The sequence below is a fragment of the Ranitomeya imitator genome, chromosome 4 (assembly GCF_032444005.1).
Source record: "Ranitomeya imitator isolate aRanImi1 chromosome 4, aRanImi1.pri, whole genome shotgun sequence".
NCBI lineage: Eukaryota > Metazoa > Chordata > Amphibia > Anura > Dendrobatidae > Ranitomeya > Ranitomeya imitator.
This window is the reverse complement of record NC_091285.1, coordinates 403,534,275-403,556,898: the sequence shown is the minus strand read 5'-3', so window position 1 is coordinate 403,556,898 and position 22,624 is coordinate 403,534,275. Positions and strand designations below refer to the sequence as shown.

The 22,624-nt window shown below is 41.1% G+C and overlaps 1 protein-coding gene across 2 annotated transcripts in view; it reads left to right on the top strand.

Annotated features, from left to right (window-relative positions):
- The window catches only part of PLXNA4 (plexin A4), a 1,110,285-nt gene that overhangs the window by 1,020,344 nt on the left and 67,317 nt on the right, over positions 1-22,624 (top strand). For both annotated transcript variants that reach the window (XM_069765352.1, XM_069765353.1), the window contains one exon: positions 5,223-5,322. In XM_069765352.1, the coding sequence (XP_069621453.1) occupies positions 5,223-5,322 (100 nt within the window). The remainder of the gene's footprint in view (positions 1-5,222; positions 5,323-22,624) is intronic.

Here is a 22,624-nt window from a genome sequence, read left to right as displayed (position 1 = left end):
GGATCCACAAATCCAAGTGTGAAAAACTTGTTGCATCATTCCCAAGAAGACTCATGGCTGTACTAGCTTAAAAGGGTGCTTCTACTCAATACTGAGCAAAGGGTCCGAATACCTATGACCCATGTGATATTTCAGTTTATCTTTTTTAATAAATTTACAAAAATTACTACATTTCCGTTTTTTATTTCAGTTTTTCAGTCAAGATGGGGTGCAGAGTGTACACTGATGAGAAAAAAAGAACTTTTTTGAATTTACCAAATAGCTGCAGTGAAACAAAGAGTGAAAAATTTAAAGGGGTCTGAATACTTTCTTTACCCTCTGTATCTCTTTATGCTGTAGAATATTTATGGATAGAGTTGTTTTCTAGATATGTACAATGCTTTGGTTCCTAGGTGAGGAAAACGCTATAGAAATATTGTATTTTATCTTGAATGGAAAATATGACCTAACCAGTTTTCAGGTTGTATTTAGTGTCATTAATACAATCCAAGAAGGGGTCCCAAAAATATCATTGTGTCAACATAACCATTTAAATCCAAAAATTCAGTCTTTTACTTGTCACACAAAAAAGACTAAAAGCACAATGTTTACCATAGTATAAATATCATAATGTTTATTAATAATTAACAATAATGAAACAAAAAAATATATAAATAAGAAGAACAATTCTCCCATGTAACGGAACGCCCCCTGAGGAAGTGTTACGAAACGCGCGTCGGGGTAAAGGAATGGACACGGGCTCTACAACACACTATGTAAGTAGTCTTGGTTCACTTAGACGACATGTTTTTTGGCATTGTTTGGGATGTTTACTTTGGGGCAGCTTATGAGTGAGTCATATGCTAACGGCAGTGACAATATCGTTTGCAGCATTCAGGGTATATAACACCTCTTGTCACTGGAGGGCTGGTTGCATCTGAGATTATTGGTGTCCAGCTGAGAGTGATATTTAAATAACACAGGCTGTCTTTAGTAGTGAACCTATGGTATATTCAGGTGTTCCTTGTTCTGTGGCCATGTTTTAAAACTCCGTTCCGTTACATGGGAGAATTGTTCTTCTTATTTATATATTTTTTTGTTTCATTATTGTTAATTATTAATAAACATTATGATATTTATACTATGGTAAACATTGTGCTTTTAGTATTTTTTGTGTGACAAGTAAAAGACTGAATTTTTGGATTTAAATGTATTTAGTGTCGTCTGGTCATCTTTTCTAAGATATTCATTGTTAAAATACAAGTTATAGTAATCATGACAAAAATTAAAAGAATAGAGAAAACAAATAGCTTCGATGCCTCTGCATTATTGGCCCCTGAATATATTTTCTTAGCTAAGATATGCATCGAGTTGGCATACAGCCCTTAATGCTCAGCTGTGTACACTTATGAGTCCATGATTATCTGACATTTAGGAGGAGAAATGTATCTTTTCTAGTATTTTATCACCTTTATGGCCAAGATAAAATTCTCAAAGGGAAAATACATAAGGAGACCTGTTCTTGGAAATATTCTTATTCTACATTTATGTGACAAGCCTTGGCTTTTATTATTGTATATGTTGTAATATAAGTTTGTCAAACTACATAGAAACTATATATTTTTCAAAATAATAGCGGAGAGCAAGTTAATTCGAGTGGCTTATAAGAAAAAAATGAACACTATAGATTTTTGTTCTGTTTTCTATAATAATGCTTGCTGTACATTTTATGGGCAGTATTTCTAGTAACACAGCCTGAGCCGGTATCCATTGCCCTCTGCCAGCTTCTGGTGTATCACAAACAAGCACAGAGTTTTTGGGAGACTCTAGGGTTTGAAGTGAAACCTATCTCCTGCTGTGTGCCAGCCTTTTGTGCCAGGCTTAATGCTATAGTGAAGTTCAGCTAGATTAAATGTATTACTGCTTTCAATCGATGGGATTATCACTTAAGCAATAATAACAGTAAATTACATGCTTTAGCGGCTTATTATTTCGACATTTCCCTATATAGCTCTGCGATATGGCTGGTTCTGATTATTCATATGTCATGCGTTCTCTTACAAAGGAAGCAGTGAAATGCTGTTGCCAGGAGATAACTTAATTTGCTTTATGACAATAATAATAGATTATGAGATACATAAAGAAGTTAACAAACTGCAACAGTCATGAGAAAAACGAAGTACATCCTCTTTTATTTTTTATAGTTTTACATATTGGAACACATATATTATAAAACATCTTACAGCCTCAGATGAGCATGAACATATGGCAAATAACACCATGTCATTATTTAGCAAAACTTTCAAAATATAAAAGCAATGTATTAAAAATTAAGTAGACTCATACTACTTTCCAAATGAATTAAGAGGATGCTGCTAATCAAATGTCTTTGATTAGTCGTTCATCAGCAACTATGACCACCTCTATTAAAGCAGAAGTTTTGGCAGTTTGCTGATCTGGCACGTTCAGGAGTATGAGAAAGAAGTAAAACACCAGCAATGATCTTAGAGAAGCAAATATTGTTTCCATTGATCTTTGAAGGCTTATACCTAGAGATGAGCAAACCCGAACTTAAAAATTCAGTTAGTATTCGAACACGTAGTTCTTCCGGAAGTCTATTGCAATGTTTGTAGTTACCAGGGGGTTGATAGAGATTATTAACAAGTGGAAAACATTCAAGATGTTTGATGACAGTCTTCCTAGTACAGCACATCCCAGTAAACTCACACCAAGTTTTGACCATACAATGCTCAGAAAAATTGTGGAAAACTCAAGAGCTACAACTTAGAGTCTAAAGGTACCATCACACTAAGCGACGCTGCAGCGATACCGACAACGATCCGGATCGCTGCAGCGTTGCTGTTTGGTCGCTGGAGAGCTGTCACACAGACAGCTCTCCAGCGACCAACTATGCCGGTAACCAGGGTAAACATCGGGTTACTAAGCGCAGGGCCGCACTTAGTAACCCGATGTTTACCCTGGTTACCAGTGTAAAAGTAAAAAAAAACAAACACTACATACTTACCTTCCGCTGTCTGTCCCTCAGCGCTCTGCTTCTCTGCCCTGTGTAAGCACAGTGGCCGGAAAGCACAGTGGTGACGTCACCGCTCTGCTTTCCGGCCACTGTGCTTACACAGGGCAGAGAAGCAGAGCGCCGAGGGACAGACAGCGGAAGGTAAGTATGTAGTGTTTGTTTTTTTTTTACTTTTACGCTGGTAACCAGGGTAAACATCGGGTTACTAAGCGCGGCCCTGTGCTTAGTAACCCGATGTTTACCCTGGTTACCAGCGAAGACATCGCTGAATCGGCGTCACACACGCCGATTCAGCGATGTCAGCAGGAAGTCCAGCGACGAAATAAAGTGCTGGACTTTCTGCAGCGACCAACGACATCACAGCAGGATTCTGATCGCTGCTGTGTGTCAAACTGAACGATATCGCTAGCCAGGACGCTGCAACGTCACGGATCGCTAGCGATATCGTTCAGTGTGACGGTACCTTAAAGGCCTCAGTTAGCATATGCAATGGTATTGTTTGATACAGTGTAATTAAAGCCAACAAATATGGCTTGTTTGGAAGGGTTGCCAGGAGGAAGCCTCTTCTTTCTAAAAAGAACATGGCAGTACAGGTATAGTTTGAAAATGTAAATCTAAACAAATCATAAGCCCTTAAGAACAATGTCCCTTAAGCAGATGACACAAAATTTGAGATGTTTGGCCATAGTAACCTGTGCCACATTTGGCAAAAAAAACTAACAAAAACAGCATGTCATGGAAAAGATCTCATACTACTAGTTAAGCACGGTAGTGGAGGAGTGATGATTTGGACTTTTTTTTGGAGCCAGAGCATCTGTCACCATGCAGTTTGTTAGTTTATCATGAGCTTTTTTATATACCAAAGTATTCCGCTGTAGAGTCAAATGTGAAATCATGTTTCCAAAACTAAAGCTTTGCCAAAACTGGATCATGCAACAGGACAATGATTCAAAGCACAGCAACATATCGACATCAGAATGGCTGAAAAAGAAAAAAATCAAGGTGTTGCCATGTATTACCAGAATAAAACAATAGTTAAAATGTAAAGGTCATGCATGCTGTTCTTATATTTAATGTAGGGGATGTTGAAAGCACAGTGTTATACAATTAATGTGTGGTCTGATTCAGAAAGATTTTTTTCCCAGAATTCTGGCATAAAACACTTTAAAATGTTTCAAGATTTCTGCCTAACTTGATTTTATATAAAAAAAATTGCAATGTTTGGGGCATTAATGCTCTTCAGGCCAGTTTCAACAACTTTTAGAAATGTGGGCAGAGATAGGGAAGGCAGGTCATGACTAAGCACACCCAATTAATTGATGACATTTCACTCTACGAAAGTACGTCAGAAGAGTACTACACATCCTGACTAGAGCGACATTTCTAGTGGTCGTAAAGTTTGGTGCATTGTACAGCAGCACACAGTTCATCAAGTGGACGTGCAAAACGCCAGTCTTGATAAATTGGGCCCTCTGTGTTTGAGATATCACAGAGTTGCCAGTTATCTCCTTGTGACTGTATCTTTCATGTATTGGGAGAATAAGTCTCTGAGTTAAGACAAAATAATAGCTTTATCTGAAATCATGTGTAAAACCACAGGTAACCCAGTGTGATTCCATGATGTAAGAGTTAGCATGAACTATGCTACATCTGTGTTTGGTATGATATGTATTACCCTTAGATTACATCATTTTGCTTTGTGGTCAGATAATAGTGCATGGCATCAGTAATATTAGCTTGTGCTGCATTTATACTTTCTGTTAGATTAGACTCACATCTAGGCTAGTATTTTCATTTTTCTGTTTCATCATAGGGACAGCAAACCAAAATATAGTAGTGGCTGATCTATGACATGATGGACAACAACAATGCTCAAGAGACACTTTATAGGTTACAGCAATGGATTTCTGTCCAGTGTCCATCTTTATACTGGAAAAAAAATTGTGCAGCATGCTGCATTATTTTTTCAATTTTTTTAATTGAATCTGCGATAGGGCCTCTGACTCTCTATTAATTGGACTAGCAGTAGTCATTGGCACTATACAGGTAAATGTTCAGACCTATATGCAATGTACACGTCAATATAAGTCTATATAAACCTGGACTGTAAAGAAAAATTGTATTCACAGAATTAGAGACTAAACTTTTAAGTTGGGTGATTTATGAATGATGAAGCAATTGACTTATAGGTGTATTTTTTCATTAACAGGTTCCAGATGGTGCAGTGGTAGCACTGGTGTCTAAACAAGTCACAGCCTACAATGCGGCAAACAATTCTACTGTGTCCAGGACATCTGCCAGTAGATATGGTAAGGAATGATATCGCTATTTAGTTGTTTATAAAGCTCCATTGAGTTTAACCTGTTATTGTTACAGCTGAAAGTGATCAGAAGAATCAGCTTTTCTATACAGCATGTATTTACCTTTAAGGGGTTATTCAGCCCTAGTGACATTTTCGACAATCATTGCAGCCTGCTGAATCACAAGAGTGTGCTTGTTGTCACTTGACTGCAAGTATGCGTTTTTCATACGTTTGGTCACTTACCGGTTAGATTATCATCCACTTCTCTCAATGTTTTTTCAGTAGCTGGATGACAATGTAGTCAGCATGTGACTGTGGTCATGTGATTAACGATACAATCGGCATGATGAGCCAAATCTTAACAGCATGTAAAATACACCCTGCTAGGATTTGGCAAGGTTCAATGCTTGCCTTAAATTCCACCAGGGCTGGACAAACCCCTTAATAGTGGAAATATTCCTTACTTTACTACACTAGGTCATAGGATCTGTGCAGTTCCAGTATACAATATCATTATTAGACTAGCCACATTACCTCGCTATTTTCTCCACTCTGTCAGTCCAAGAAATTTGGACTGTCTGATTTTTTTCCAAGGACTCATTGACTTGCATGCCTGAGTGGGATGCAAATCGTGCATGCTACATTTTTTTTCCTCGTAAAGACTTGGTCCAAGGACAAAATCGGACATGTTTACGGTCCCATAGAATAATATTGGTTCAAGTGGTTTCCGATGTTTTGTCGAATTGCACTTGGGCTAAAGATATGATCATCTGCATGAGCCCTTAGAATAGCCCACTACTGATTGATGGGAATTTAATCATTATGGCTGAATATTGGTCAGTTTACTGGGGCAATTTTTTAAGGCCTGGAAAATCTAGTCATGTTTGTATATTTATCACAATTGTGAGATTTTTACTTCCAAAATCTGGTTTAAGCAATTATGACGACTTGGATTTACTCAATTATTTAAAAACTTAATACATGATGTGTAATCCTGGAGTGTAAAATGTTACATCCTTCTTATTGTAGGGAAAGGATGATTGCCACAGACTTACACTAAACCATTTCCCTTTTTGTTTTATACAGTCTTCTTTGGCTTCTCTGTTACTTAGTATCACAGTCGAGCTTTGTCTTGTAAGCATGCTCTTATACATGCCCAGTCCATGTTCACGTTCTCTTACATTCATTCAGCATTATGTTATACTGGCTGTGCCGCATTAAATTGTCAGGAAGATGCTCTCTGCTATTGCCAGGAGAATAACCATCAAGTGCCCTAACCAAGCTCAGCTTGTTGTGTTGGAATATTAATTGGCTATGACAGTAGCTATTATCCTACTTTATTTCCCATATCAGTATCATGTCTATACTGAGGACAGTTACTGTCAGTTTTGATGTCGATTTCTAATTTGATGTTTAGCACAAGTTTTATGTCTTCTTTCAACTTGTGACTAAAATTAGATTGATTGAAAAAATTGCAAATAAAGCCATTACGATTGTGTCATAATCCATGCTGTAATGTCTGCACATATCTGCAAATCAAATGTCAAATTAGAAGTATCGTATTTTACTTACTATAAGAACATAAGACGCACCCCAAATTTTGGGAAGAAAAATAGGAAAAAGATCTTTTAAATAAAATGGGGGTCCATCTTATAGTCCGACTTTATGGTGATACCCCAACTAATCAATTGTTTCTTAGCTTTTTTAAGTCCCATTAAACCCCTTTAATCTCTCCTGCATAAGTGTATTTGAAAGCACAAAGCTCATAAAACTGTCAAGTAATAAAGTACAATTAATGTAATTCTACTGTACATAATAATTGCAAATATTCAAATATGAAGCAAATACAATTTTACATTTATATTTTGATTAATTTATTAGCGATTTTCTTCAAAATGTTTGATAATTTCAATTTATCTTAACTATGTGTGTCAGATAGTGTAGCTAAGTATATAGACCTTACTATATTAGAAACAAGTAATTTGCATCTATCTATTGATCTATTTCTATACAGTGGGGCAAAAAAGTATTTAGTCAGTCAGCAATAGTGCAAGTTCCACCACTTAAAAAGATGAGAGGCGTCTGTAATTTACATCATAGGTAGACCTCAACTATGGGAGACAAACTGAGAAAAAAAAATCCAGAAATTCACATTGTCTGTTTTTTTAACATTTTATTTGCATATTATGGTGGAAAATAAGTATTTGGTCAGAAACATAATTTCATCTCAATACTTTGTAATATATCCTTTGTTGGCAATGACAGAGGTCAAACGTTTTCTGTAAGTCTTCACAAGGTTGCCACACACTGTTGTTGGTATGTTGGCCCATTCCTCCATGCAGATCTCCTCTTGAGCAGTGATGTTTTTGACTTTTCGCTTGGCAACACGGACTTTCAACTCCCTCCAAAGGTTTTCTATAGGGTTGAGATCTGGAGACTGGCTAGGCCACTCCAGGACCTTGAAATGCTTCTTACGAAGCCACTCCTTCGTTGCCCTGGCGGTGTGCTTTGGATCATTGTCATGTTGAAAGACCCAGCCACGTTTCATCTTCAATGCCCTTGCTGATGGAAGGAGGTTTGCACTCAAAATCTCACGATACATGGCCCCATTCATTCTTTCATGTACCCAGATCAGTCGTCCTGGCCCCTTTGCAGAGAAACAGCCCCAAAGCATGATGTTTCCACCACCATGCTTTACAGTAGGTATGGTGTTTGATGGATGCAACTCAGTATTATTTTTCCTCCAAACACGACAAGTTGTGTTTCTACCAAACAGTTCCAGTTTGGTTTCATCAGACCATAGGACAGTCTCCCAAAACTCCTCTGGATCATCCAAATGCTCTCTAGCAAACCTCAGACGGTCCCCCGGACATGTACTGGCTTAAGCAGTGGGACACGTCTGGCACTGCAGGATCTGAGTCCATGGTGGCGTAGTGTGTTACTTATGGTAGGCCTTGTTACATTGGTCCCAGCTCTCTGCAGTTCATTCACTAGGTCCCCCCGCGTGGTTCTGGGATTTTTGCTCACTGTTCTTGTGATCATTCTGACCCCACGGGGTGGGATTTTGCGTGGAGCCCCAGATCGAGGGAGATTATCAGTGGTCTTGTATGTCTTCCATTTTCTAATTATTGCTCCCACTGTTGATTTCTTCACTCCAAGCTGGTTGGCTATTGCAGATTCAGTCTTCCCAGCCTGGTGCAGGGCTACAATTTTGTTTCTGGTGTCCTTTGACAGCTCTTTGGTCTTCACCATAGTGGAGTTTGGAGTCAGACTGTTTGAGGGTGTGCACAGGTGTCTTTTTATACTGATAACAAGTTTAAACAGGTGCCATTACTACAGGTAATGAGTGGAGGAAAGAGGAGACTCTTAAAGAAGAAGTTACAGGTCTGTGAGAGCCAGAAATCTTGATTGTTTGTTTCTGACCAAATACTTATTTTCCACCATAATATGCAAAAAAAATGATAAAAAAACAGACAATGTGATTTTCTGGATTTTTTTTTCTCTGTTTGTCTCCCATAGTTGAGGTCTACCTATGATGTAAATTACAGACGCCTCTCATCTTTTTAAGTGGTGGAACTTGCACTATTGCTTACTGACTAAATACTTTTTTGCCCCACTGTATCTGTAATCAATCTGTCTATATAAATAATAGGGATGATCCGCAGAATATCAAATTCGAGTCGAGTTTCCTGAAATTTATAATTTCATGTGAATTCGACCATTTTGAAATTTGCTACATGGTTTGAAAAAAAAAAAACTTGTCCGGCACAATTTCATTATTATCATGCACTGGTGGTCAGTACTTGGGCCATCACAGATCAGCGGTTCCCAGGGAAGCAAAGTTTTTAGGGCAGAATCTTTTTCCATCTCAAGAGTAACTGGGTAAGTCTTTCTCCTGTAGGGTGTAGCCAGCGGGGTTATCTTTCTCTCCTCTTACATATTGTTATTTTCTGAGCAGTTACAAGCTTTCTAGTGTTGAGACTCTTGCAAGTTTATTCTCCACAAATTAAACTTTGAGGGAAAATTCAGTGGTTGGAGAATTGAATTTCAAAATATCCATTTATCTCTACTACCTATTCATCTATTATCGCATATAATTTTGGAGTTGCTAAAAGAGTAATTTGTACTATTTGTGATTCAAATGCAGTAAGTTGGGGATATGTCCTATATTAAAAAGGAACAATATGGCTTCTAATACCATTTTTAGAATTTTCGCAAATCCAGGTCATATGCAAACATTGCAACATTCATGTTACGCCAGCCACTCGCATTCTTTCCAAGCACCGCTACACTCGCTGTATGTTACATTCGGCTTCACCCAGTACATGTCCTTCACTCTGAACTGCCTTGTGCTATCTTCCAGCTCGGCTGTTTTTGAGTCATAAGGGGGCACGGCCGAACTATGCAGAAATTGCATCCATTTTCTCCTGCAGAGATCTGCTTCTTCACCTACGATATATCACGCGAATCCACCCTCCATTCATCACCTGAATGTAGGTTCTTAGTAGCTCTGTCTCTAGTTCCTGTATTGGCTTACTCCTGTTTTGTCTCACCTGTTATTGACCTGAATTGCCTTCTTGTTTATCCTGATCTCTTCGCTTCTGACCTCGGCTGTGAATTATGAACCTGTGCTGCCTACCCTGACTTTGGACTATCTGACCTGCCTTTTGTCTCACTCGTATGTACCCTGTACCAGAGTCTGTGCTGCAGTCCAGGGAACTAATCTGGAGTGGTACCTGGTGTCTACCAGCGGCCCAGCTTATCCTCATCATCAGAGGCTTAAGGTACCTTCACACTGAATGATATCACTAGCGATCCGTGATGTTGCAGCGTCCTGGCTAGCGATATCGTTCAGTTTGACACGCAGCAGCGATCAGGATCCTGCTGTGATGTCGTTTGTCGCTGCAGAAAGTCCAGAACTTTATTTCGTCGCTGGACTTCCTGCAGACATCGTGTGACGCCGATTCAGCGATGTCTTCACTGGTAACCAGGGTAAACATCGGGTTACTAAGCGCAGGGCCGCGCTTAGTAACCCGATGTTTACCCTGGTTACTAGCGTAAACGTAAAAAAACAAACACTACATACTTACCTTCTGCTGTCTGTCCTCGGCCTCAATTTGCTGCTTTTTTTGGAACCAATGGCAGTTTTGCAGCAAACCTCATGCTTGCCATGTTTGTCTAGAAAACTGCACACAGGGCTTGGATGTTTGTGCTGCCAGAGCTAAAAAATAAGGAGTATTTGGCTAATAAATGATGTGGCAAAGCTAAAAATGTGCCTATATTTACACATCGATTGTACACTTCCATGTCCTGTCCTTTTTCAAAAGAAAAGCAGACTGACCAGTAGAGTTCTATTAAAAATGGATCCATTTGTCTTGTCCGCGAGGTTCAGCATGTCCTATTGACATCAGTTTTGAGTATTAGACTCAGCCATTAAAATCTATGAGGTTTCTTATAAAGCGAAAAAAAAGAAAACATACTTTTTACTTCAGGGTGCCATTTGTGTTTCATGCATTATGAGTCAGTGGATAAATAAAAGTTCAGTTTATCCCCATTTTAAAAATGGATGCGATAAAAACAGATGAAGCGTGGAAGCAAAACTAGGCAATTTGAAGGACAAATAAGAGAAAATGAAAAATGGATGTGTAAATGTAGCCTAAGCGCGTGTACATGCGACCGAAAATCCATTATTTCATACTATTAAACAGTAACAGTACATGAAAATAACATAGGGAACTTAGTTAACACTATTTTGATCCAAAAACGTAAAAGCCATCCACCGCTACAAGGTGTACCCAAATAGGGATGGTCCTATCTCTAATCTTAAAACCTCACCTTGTGTCAGTCAACCTGAATATAAATGAACAGCATGCCCAATTGTTCAGACACCTGTTCATGGGAAGCTAATCGTATGCAGGCAGCAACACACTGGGAAAAGAAGGAAATTCCCCCAAAAACCTTCACCCCACACTGAATACTAGAGGTGAGATCTGAAAACTGTCAGTTAATCACACTCAGATCTGCAGTAAGTTGAGTCTGTTTATGTCTGACTACTTATCAATGCAATTCTTTGGCTTGTTGTTCTTTTTTCCCCAAGTGTGTTGTTGCCTCATATCTGTGTTAGAAAGAGGAACAAGTACATGCCCACAATGAAATCTCTCTGGTAATGCCAACTTGGTCTTAAAAAAATGAACTGTTTAAGTGCCAAATAATTTGGTCACTAATATCTCTTTGACAGAGTTGCCACAAAAAAAAAACCTTTTGTTCTGTGCTGCAGCACCTAGCATATTGTATGCCCACTTCAACATGAAACATTTGGTGAAATCTACTCTTTAAAGGGAACTTGTCACTAGATTCATGCTGTCTGAACCGTGGGCAAAATGAATAAAAGCCAAGCTGTTGGATTGCAGCCAGGTGCGACTTACTCTGAAATGCTGTGGTGTTTCAGAGAAAATATCGTTTGAGAAGCTGACTGGAGACTTTATGGAGAGACCTGAGTAGTCCAATATTATCCCTGGCTGGCTTCTCTCTTTCCTGCACCAGGCGATTGACAGGTCTCTTTCTATGTACACAACTGGAGCAGGGTGGGTGAGGAGCTGTCGAGGACCGCTTTGGATTTGTTACATTTCTCCCTATACTCCATGGCCAGCCTTCAAATTATGTTATCTCTGAAATGCTGCCACATTTCAGAGTAACGCATATATAGTTGAAATCTTGAAGACAGGACTTGATGTTAGGGCTAGCGGAACGCACCGAGTAAATAGAGATGTTTTTATTGATATTGGTGCGTTTGCAGCCCGGGGTCCACCATGCAGGAGTACCTGCTGCTAGCAAACGGCGGAACTATATGGCGGTATAGACTAACTCAGTTAATTCACCGAGTAGCCGTGAAAGAGAAGCACTGTGCCCTGTTAGACTCCACAGAGGCACAGGCTAACTGCCCAAACAGAGAACAGTCAGTGGTAACGCATGTACACAAAACTCCTCGCCGGAGGAGCCAGCATTCTAGGGGCTTATTTCAGCCGGGTCCCTAAATACATCCAAACACAAACTCCTCGCCGGAGGTGCCAGCATTCTAGGGGCTTATTTCAGCCGGGTCCCTGAACACACTCACATGTGACCACACTGGTGCAAAGCACATAACAATAGATAATACTAGCGCATGGCCATGCGGCCAAGCAGGCCTTAAATAGTTGCAGCAGGTTTAGGACCTTTCAAAGAAGGACCAATGGAGTTGCTGCAGTACCAGAGCATGTGACCCTAGATCTCCACTGGGAGATCTTGCCCTTGGCTTGTTCAGAGTGTAAAGCAGGATTTAGTCCTAGCACCTACAAGGACCTTAGCTGCAGTATCTGATCATGTGACCCTCGATCTCCACTGAGAGATCTTACTCTGGGCATGCTCAGAATGTGAAAAGAAGGACTTAGCCCCAGAAGCGTCTGCTCGCGCTGCCCAGCACTGACTTCAATGGCAGAAGCAGGAAATGCAGCAGTAACTCTTAGCACAGAGTTAGACTGAGTGAAACGCTGGGATCAACATCGCTGCTGAGCAGGCTCCACTGCGGCAGGAGAAGAATGGGAGACCGCAGCGGAGATGGCCCGAGATTCCCCCTGTGCGGAGGCAGGAACTTGACCTCTAACACTTGATTCATGCTGCCTGTGGTTCAGACAGCACGAACCTAATGATAGATTTCCTCTAATTGCGTATTTTGCTTAGGCTACTTTCACACTAGCATGGTACGACGCATGTCGCAATGCGTCGTTTTGCAGAAAAAACGCATCCTGCAAAGTTGTTTGCAGGATGCGTTTTTTCTCCATAGGCTTGTATTAGCAACACATTGCGACGCATTGCCACACGTCACAACCGTCATGCGACGGTTGCGTCGTGTTGTGGCAGACCGTCGGCACCAAAAAACGTTGCTTGTAACGTTTTTTGGTGCGTTGTGTCCGCCATTTCCGACCGCGCATGCGCGTCTGAGACTCCACCCCCTCCTCCCCGCAACTCACAATGGGGCAGCGGATGCATTGTAATAATGCATCCGCTGCCCCCGTTGTGCTGCATTGGCACAGGATGCGTCGGTACATCGGCCCGACGCACTGCGACGGGCCGACGCTAGTGTGAAAGTAGCCTTAAAAAAGGACCCCTTCCAAAAATATATATATTTAATTCTGTTTGTTCAGAGCAATGGTTTGCACCAAGGGTTTGAGTTGATAAGATTCAAAAAGTGTGAACACTGCTGCTTTGAATGAAAAAGAAACAAACGTACCCCTATGTTGCTTACCACTGTCTGTAAATTGTTTGTGAGAAAGATTTTGGTAAACAGCAGGCTAGTTATTACTGACATGCCATGTCTGCTACCATCCTAAGGATCATTAGTTTCTGCTTTTAACCCCCAACCTTTTTCCTAGGACTGCTACATACAAAACCAAAGGTAATGAGGCGTTTATGATGTCAACATAGCTGAACAGAGAGCCTGACTGATCTTTTCAATTAATCTCCCTTGGTACATTAACCCACTGACTGAAACCAAACCAAACTTTCTTCGCTGCCTGCTAAGTCTGTGACTTTTCAAAATATTGATTAGATACTGCAGTGTATTTCTCTTTATGTCATAAAATAAAATGTGTTTGACAAATAAAAGGTAAAACGTTGGCAAAAATGCTATCTATGCTCTAATTAAAATATTGTCTGACCTATTTAGGGCTCTGGAAAATAAGTTTATAATAAAAACTACTACTATGGTCATCTTGTTATTAACTAGTTCCTTTATTTATTAGTAGTTTTTCAGTTTGTATTCCACCAACCGTAATGATGCATTGAGAAATATTTTACCTTTTTGATATCTCGTTAAATATTAACCCCTTCACACCCAGCCCTTTTTCATTTTTGTGTTTCTGTTTTTGACTCCCCTTCTTCCCAGAATATTAACTTTTAATCTTTCCATCAATATGGCCATGTTAGGGCTTTTTTGTTGCCGGACGAGTTGTACTTTTGAACGACAGCAAAAAAGTGCAATTCCACAACTGTTTTTTGGATTTATTTTTACTATGTTCACCAAATGCTAAAATTGACTGGCCATGATTCTCCAGGTCATTATGAGTTCGTATATACCAAACATGTATAGGTTGTTTTTTATTTAAATGGTGAAAATCCAAAGTTTGTTTAAAAAATAAATAAATGAATTGCGTCATTTTCTGAGACCTGTAGCGTCTCCATTTTCGCGATCTTGGGGTTGGGTGAAGGCTTATTTTTTGCATGCTGAGCTGATACTTTTAACCCCTTAAGCCCCGAGGGTGGTTTGCACGTTAATGACCAGGCCAATTTTTACAATTCTGACCACTGTCCCTTTATGAGGTTATAACTCTGGAACGCTTCAACGGATCTTGGCGATTCTGACATTGTTTTCTCGTGACATATTGTACTTCATTTTAGTGGTAACATTTATTCGATATAACTTGCGTTTATTTGTGAAAAAAACGGAAATTTGGCAAAAATTTAGAAAATTTCGCAATTTTCCAACTTTAAATTTTTATGCCCTTAAATCACAGAGATATGTCACGCAAAATACTTAATAAGTAACATTTCCCACATGTCTACTTTACATCAGCACAATTTTGGAACCAAAATTTTTTTTTGTTAGGGAGTTATAAGGGTTAAAAGTTGACCAGCAATTTCTCATTTTTACAACACCATTTTTTTTTAGGGACCACATCTCATTTGAAGTCATTTTGAGGGGTCTATATGATAGAAAATACCCAAGTGTGACACCATTCTAAAAACTGCACCCCTCAAGGTGCTCAAAACCACATTCAAAAAGTTTATTAACCCTTCAGGGGTTTCACAGGAATTTTAGGAATGTTTAAATAAAAATGAATATTTAACTTTTTTTCACACAAAATTTATTTCAGCTCCAATTTGTTTTATTTTACCAAGGGTAACAGGATAAAATGGATGCCAAACGTTGTTGTACAATCTGTATTGAGTACGCTGATACCCCATATGTGGGGGTAAACCACTGTTTGGGTGCATGGCAGAGCTCGGAAGGAAAGGAGCGCCATTTGACTTTTCAATGCCAAATTGACAGGAATTGAGATGGGACGCCATGTTGCGTTTGGAGAGCCCCTCATGTGCCTAAACATTGAAACCCCCCACAAGTGACACCATTTTGGAAAGTAGACACCCTAAGGAACTTATCTAGATGTGTGGTGACCACTTTGACCCACCAATTGCTTCACAGAAGTTTATAATGCAGAGCCGTAAAAATAAAAAATCATATTTTTTCACAAAAATGATCTTTTCGCTCCCAATTTTTTATTTTCCCAAGAGTAAGAGAAGAAATTGGACCTCAAAAATTGTTGTCCAATTTGTCCTGAGTACGCTGATACCCCATATATGGGTGTAAACCATTGTTTGGGCGTATGGCAGAGCTCGGAAGGGAAGGAGCGCCATTTTACTTTTCAATGCAAAATTGAGTGGAATTGAGATGAGATGCCATGTTGCGTTTGGAGAGCCCCTGATGTGCCTAAACATTGAAATCCCCACAAGTGACACCATTTTGGAAAGTAGACCCCTTAAGGAACTTATCTAGAGGTGTGGTGAGCACTTTGACCCAACAAGTGCTTCACAGAAGTTTATAATGCAGAGCCGTAAAAATAAAAATCATATTTTTTCACAAAAATGATCTTTTCGCCACCAATTTTTTATTTTCCCAAGGGTAAGAGAAGAAATTAGACCACAAAAGTTGTGGTGCAATTTGTCCTGAGTGCGACAATACCCCATATGTGGGGGTAAACCACTGTTTGGGCGCATGACAGAGCTCGGAAGGAAAGGAGCGCCATTTGACTTTTCAATGCAAAATTGACTGGAATTGAGATGGGACGCCATGTTGCGTTTGGAGAGCCCCTCATGTGCCTAAACATTGGAACCCCTCACAAGTGACACCATTTTGAAAAGTAGACCCCTTAAGGAACTTATCTAGATGTGTGGTGAGCACTTTGACCCAACAAGTGCTTCACAGAAGTTTATAATGCAGAGCCGTAAAAATAAAAAATCTTATTTTTTCACAAAAATGATCTTTTCGCCCCCAATTTTTTATTTTCCCAAGGGTAAGAGAAGAAATTAGACCACAAAAGTTGTTGTGCAATTTGTCCTGAGTGCGACGATATCCCATATGTGGGGGTAAACCACTTTTTGGGCGCATAGCAGAGCTCGGAAGGGAAGGAGCACCATTTGACTTTTCAATGCAAAATTGACTGGAATTAAGATGGGACGCCATGTTGGTTTGGAGAGCCCCTGATGTGCCTAAACATTAAAACCCCCCACAAGTGACACCATTTTGGAAACTAGACCCCCTAAGGAACTTATCTAGATGTGTTTTGAGAGCTTTGAACCTCCAAGTGTTTCACTACAGTTTATAACGCAGAGCCGTTAAAATAAATTTTTTTTTTTTTTCGCAAAAATTATTTTTTAACCCCCAGTTTTGTATTTTCACAAGGGTAACAGAATAAATTGGACCCCAAAAGTTGTTGTCCAATTTGTCCTGAGTACGCTGATACCCAATATGTGGGGGGAACCACTGTTTGGGCGCATGGCAGAGCTCGGAAGGGAAGGAGCGCCATTTGGAATGCAGACTTAGATGGATTGGTCTGCAGGAGTCACGTTGCATTTGCAGAGCCCCTGATGTACCCAAACAGTACAAACCCCCTACAAGTGACCCCATATTAGAAACTAGACCTCCCAAGGAACTTATCTAGATGTGTTGTGAGAACTTTGAACCCCTAAGTGTTTCACTACAGTTTATAACGCAGAGCCGTGAAAATAAAAATTCTTTTTTTTTTCACAAAAATGATTTTTTAGCCCCCAGCTTTGTATTTTTACAAGGGTAACAGAATAAATTGGACCCCAAAAGTTGTTGTCCAATTTGTCCTGAGTACGCTGATACCCCATATGTGGGGGGGAACCACTGTTTGGGCGCATGGCAGAGCTCGGAAGGGAAGGAGCGCCATTTGGAATGCAGACTTAGATGGATTGGTCTGCAGGCATCACGTTGCATTTGCAGAGCCCCTGATGTACCCAAACAGTACAAACCCCCCACAAGTGACCTCATATTGGAAACTAGACCTCCCACGGAACTTATCTAGATGTGTTGTGAAAACTTTGAACCCCCAAGTGTTTCACTACAGTTTACAACGCAGAGCCGTGAAAATAAAAAATCCTTTTTTTTCCCACAAAAATGATTTTTAGCCCCCCAAATTTTTATTTTCCCAAGGATAACAAGAGAACTTGGACCCAAAAAGTTGTTGTCCAATTTGTCTCGAGTACGATGATACCCCATATGTTGGGGTAAACCCCTGTTTGGGCGCACGGGAGAGCTCGGAAGTGAAGGAGCACTGTTTTACTTTTTCAATGCAGAATTGGCTGGAATTGAGATCGGACGCCATGTCGCGTTTGGAGAGCCCCTGATGTGCCTAAACAGAGGAAACCCCCCAATTATAAATGAAACCCTAATCCAAACGCACCCCTAACCCTAATCCCAACTGTAACCCTAACCACAACTCTAACCCAGACACACCCCTAACCCTAATCCCAACTCTAACCCTGACACACCCCTAATTCTAATCCCAACCCTAATTCCAACCGTAAGTGTAATCCAAACCCTAACCCTAACCATAGCCCTAACCCTAATGGGAAAATGGAAATAAATAATTTTTTTTTAATTTTATTATTTTTCCCTAAGGCTAGGTTCACATTGCGTTAGGGAAATCCGTTTAGCGCTAGCGGATTGCGCTAACGCAATGTCTTTTTAGGTGTCGTGTTTAGTGGTCGCGTTAACGTCCCCGCTCTGGAAGATCGGGGATCGGACCTCGGGCGCGCCGCGGACGCTGCAAGCAGCGTCCGAGGCGCGCCACAAAAGAACGGCACCTTGCTAGCGCGAGCCGAAAATCACATTGCTGTCAATGGGTGTGCTAACGGACCCGTTGCACGGCGTTAATTGTGACATTTTCGCCGTGCAACGCTGTTCCTTAGCGTTAACCCAATAATGCAATGTGAATCTAGCCTAACTAAGGGGGTGATGAAGGGGGGTTTGATTTACTTTTATAGCGTTTTTTATATCGGATTTTTATGATTGGCAGCTGTCACACACTAAAAGACGCTTTTTATAGCAAAAAAGTTTTTGCGTCTCCACATTTTGAGACCTATAATTTTTCCATATTTTGGTCCACAGAGTCATGTGAGGTCTTGTTTTTTGCGGGACGAGTTGACGTTTTTATCGATTACATTTTCGGATACGTGACAGTTTTTGATCGCTTTTTATTCCGATTTTTTGTGAGGCAGAATGACCAAAAACCAACTATTCATGAATTTCTTTTGGGGGAGGCGTTTATACCATTCCGCGTTTGGTAAAATTGATAAAGCAGTTTTATTCTTTGGGTCAGTACGATTACAGCGATACCTCATTTATATCATTTTTTTTATGTTTTGGCGCTTTTATACGATAAAAGCTATTTTATAGAAAAAATAATTATTTATGCATCGCTTTATTCTGAGGACTATAACTTTTATATTTTTTTGGTTATGATGCTGTATGGCAGCTCATTTTTTGCGGGACAAGATGACGCTTTCAGCGGTATCATGGTTATTTATATCTGTCTTTTTGATCGCGTGTTATTCCACTTTTTGTTCAGCGTTATGATAATAAAGCGTTGTTTTTTTGGCTCGTTTTTTTTTTTTTCCTTACGGTGTTCACTGAAGGGGTTAACTAGTGGGCCAGTTTTATAGGTCAGGTCGTTACGGACGCGGCGAAACTAAATATGTGTACTTTTATTGTTTTTTTTTTTTTTTTTTTAGATAATGAAATGTATTTATGGGAATAATATTTTTTTTTTTCTTCTTTATTTAGGAATTTTTTTTTTTTTTTTTTTTTTACACGTGTGGAATTTTTTTTTTCTACTTTTTCACTTTGTCCCAGGGGGGGACATCACAGATCACCGATCTGACAGTGTGCACAGCACAGCCGGGCAGGATTAGAGCTGCAGCTGCAGCCTGATCCTGACCCGGAAGTGCTCCCTGCAGGACCCGGATGCAGCCCGGCGGCCATTTTGGATCCGGGGACTGCAGGGAGAAAACGCTCGGTACACGGTGAGTACATCACCGTGTACCGATCGTCTCAGGGAAGCACGCAGGGAGCCCCCTCCCTGCGCGATGCTTCCCTGCACCGCCAGCACATCGCGATCATCTTTGATCGCGGTGTGCCGGGGTTAATGTGCCGGGAGCGGTCCATGACCGCTCCTGGCACATAGTGCCGGATGTCAGCTGCGATAGGCAGCTGACACCCGGCCGCGATCGGCCGCGCTCCCCCCGTGAGCGCGGCCGATCGCATATGACGTACTATCCCGTCACTGGGAATTAAGTCCCAGGTCACCTGGACGGGATAGTACGTCTTATGGGATTAAGGGGTTAATGATACCATTTTGGTGCAGATACAATCTTTTGATCGCCAATTACTGCATTTTAATGCAATGTTGTGGCGACAAAAAAAACATAATTCTGGTGTTTTGACTTTTTTTTCACTACGCCGTTTACTGATCGAATTGATTCTTTTTATAGCTTGATAGATTTGGATGATTCTGAATGCAGCAATACCAAAAATGTGTATATATATTTTTTTCATTGCTTTATTTTGAATGGGGAGAATGGGGGGTGATTTGAACTTTTAAATATTTTTGTAATATTTAAATGTTTTGTTTTTTTACTTTTTGTGGAGCGCCCCCAGACACAGGGCCACGCGTTTTGGTACCGAGCCTCTCTGGTTCGGTTCTGAGACTGTCACGGTGGCTAGACCCGGTCCGCGACACTGCTAAGGGGCGTCCAATGAAAGTAGTAGAATAGTCTGTCAGGGGTTCGTGACGCCACCTGTGGTGTTCGGTCAGGGTGACCGACGCTGCTATGGGGTCCACTGGGGTGATGGAATGGCAGCTGGATGGTATACCTTCCCACAGGTGAAGTATGTCCCCAGGGCTTCCCAGTAAGGTGGATGGTGATGGTGTGAGGTACAGTCAATAATGAGGACACAAGGTTGCAGTCTCTTTACCTCTTTACTGAAGACTTCAAGATCCTCTATCCAGAGTACGTTTAACAGGGCTTTCAGAAACCGGCCGGTCCGATGGGCACATCCAGAGTTTCCTTCACAGATGGAAATCGTTGCCTACCAATAGTGCCTGTGTGTTGTAGTCCTACCCTGCTGAGCATTCGGAATAGTCCTCACAACTGCTGCTCTCGTTCGTTCATTCTCTACAGCTTTCTTTCTCTCTCTCTCGTTCTTTGGTTCCAGATGTTACTAGTTTCTAACATCCCCCAGATATGTTATGGCTAGGACGCCACCCGTGTGACGGGAAGGCTTGGAGTTCTTCCGGGACCCTAGAGACGCCCCTCTCCCAATGTTGCACCCTATGTCTTTGTAGGTGTAGAAGGTAGACAGCCAACCTATGATTAACTGTCCAGCAGAATTTGAAGTAAGGCCTGAAGTCAGTTACTCCTATGGTGATCCGGCCACCGACTACGCGCCTCAGTAAGATGTTGCCTCTCTCTCTCTCGGCACGACTCTTACTGGCTCTCCTTTGTGCTGATCTCGTTTACACTGTTCCACAATATCCTTCCCTTCGTGTCTCTCTCCTGGATACTGCCGCAGGGTGTGCAGGCGCGGTTCTGTTACGTTCTGTTCTGTTCGCTAGGCACCTGCCAGGTTCCCACGCCTGATAGGGACCCCCTGTGCCTTCTCCCTGCAACACCCCCTGCCACGGGATGTTGCCTGGTTCCAACCCAGTCAGCTTCTAACTAACTTCCTCCCCAGCCCCTAGTTTTATCAGTGTGAGGAGTGGCCCAATAAATAAAGCCTTTTTCTCCCCCTAGTGGCCGGAGTGTGAAGTGTAATGTGTTCTGGTGATACCTGGTCAGGAGAACTCTTTAGTGCCATCAGACGTACCGCCACTCTCCTTAGCGGCAGAGTGCCATACTGCAACGACCAGGTCTCTGGGGCGCTGCACTTGCGTGCTTCAATAGTTTCCATGGGAGACTAGAAGCTATGATAACCCAGTCACTACACACAGGCGATGATCATATTGCCTGTGTGTAGCAGAAATGCTCAGCCAACCACTGGGTGGCGCTCATAGCAATCCAGCAATGACAACCATAGAGGTCTTCTGGAGACCTCTGGTTTTCATGCCGAGCTGACCCATCGGTGACCCATGATCATGTGATGGGGTCAGCGATGGGCGGGATTAGTGTTGCGCTTCTGTCATGATCACATTAAATGCCGCTGTCAGTAATCGACAGCGGCATTTAATGGGTTAACAGCTGCGGGTGGATTGCGATTTCACCTGCGGCTGTAAGTGGCACATGTCATCTGTTCAAAACAGCTAACATTTGCTGGGAAAGATATGGGCTCAGCATCGGAGCCCACATCAAAGGGAGCGATACGACTTGCGCCGTACTAGTATGGCGCAGGTTGTGAGGGGGTTAATATTTTACCTTTTAGTGTGTTTTTGTGCCATTTTCACTAACTGTCCATTTGAAGCAAATGAGTCTAATGGGTTGATTTGTAGACTATGTCTAAAGGCCTAAGTGGCAGTAAGGGCTCTGACCAAAATGTATGTAAATTGATCAAGCAATCAGGTGCTAAATCCTGTATTCTAAGAGAGATAGACAAATGTGGGATTCCAAATGAATATTCATTGTCAATTTATATATGTAAATGTGAGGACAGCTGCATTATTAGATACCAGAGATGATCTAATGTATGGAAATGCAAATTTTCTAGGTTTAACATTTTTTTTAAATTTGATTTTCAGTGAATCGATTTGCTGCAAGGTACAATACTGAAAAGCCTTTCATTGCCCAGAAAAGACACGTGTAGCACTACGATGTCTCTTATTTAACCCATGATAAGCTCTTTAAGACCAAACACTGCTTTACTAATGTCAAAGTAATCACACCATAGAAACAGATGGTACCCTGGAAATAAGTGAAAGCCCATTTAATCATAAAGTTCATTGACAAACTTTTCATACTTTTTTAAGTTATAAAACTGTCCAATATTTATTCCTATTAGCGGGGCGGACACTGACAGCTTGGGGCCCCTGTGCAAGAAATGTGTCTGAGCCCCCTCTCTGCCCGATACACTGCTTATGATGAGGGCAATCTGGCAGTGGAACCCCTGAAGCCTCAGGCTCCGAGAAACAAGCCAGATCGCCCCCATTATCACTGCCCTTCAAGCTGGGGCGTACATAGCAATCACAGGGCCCCATAGCAAG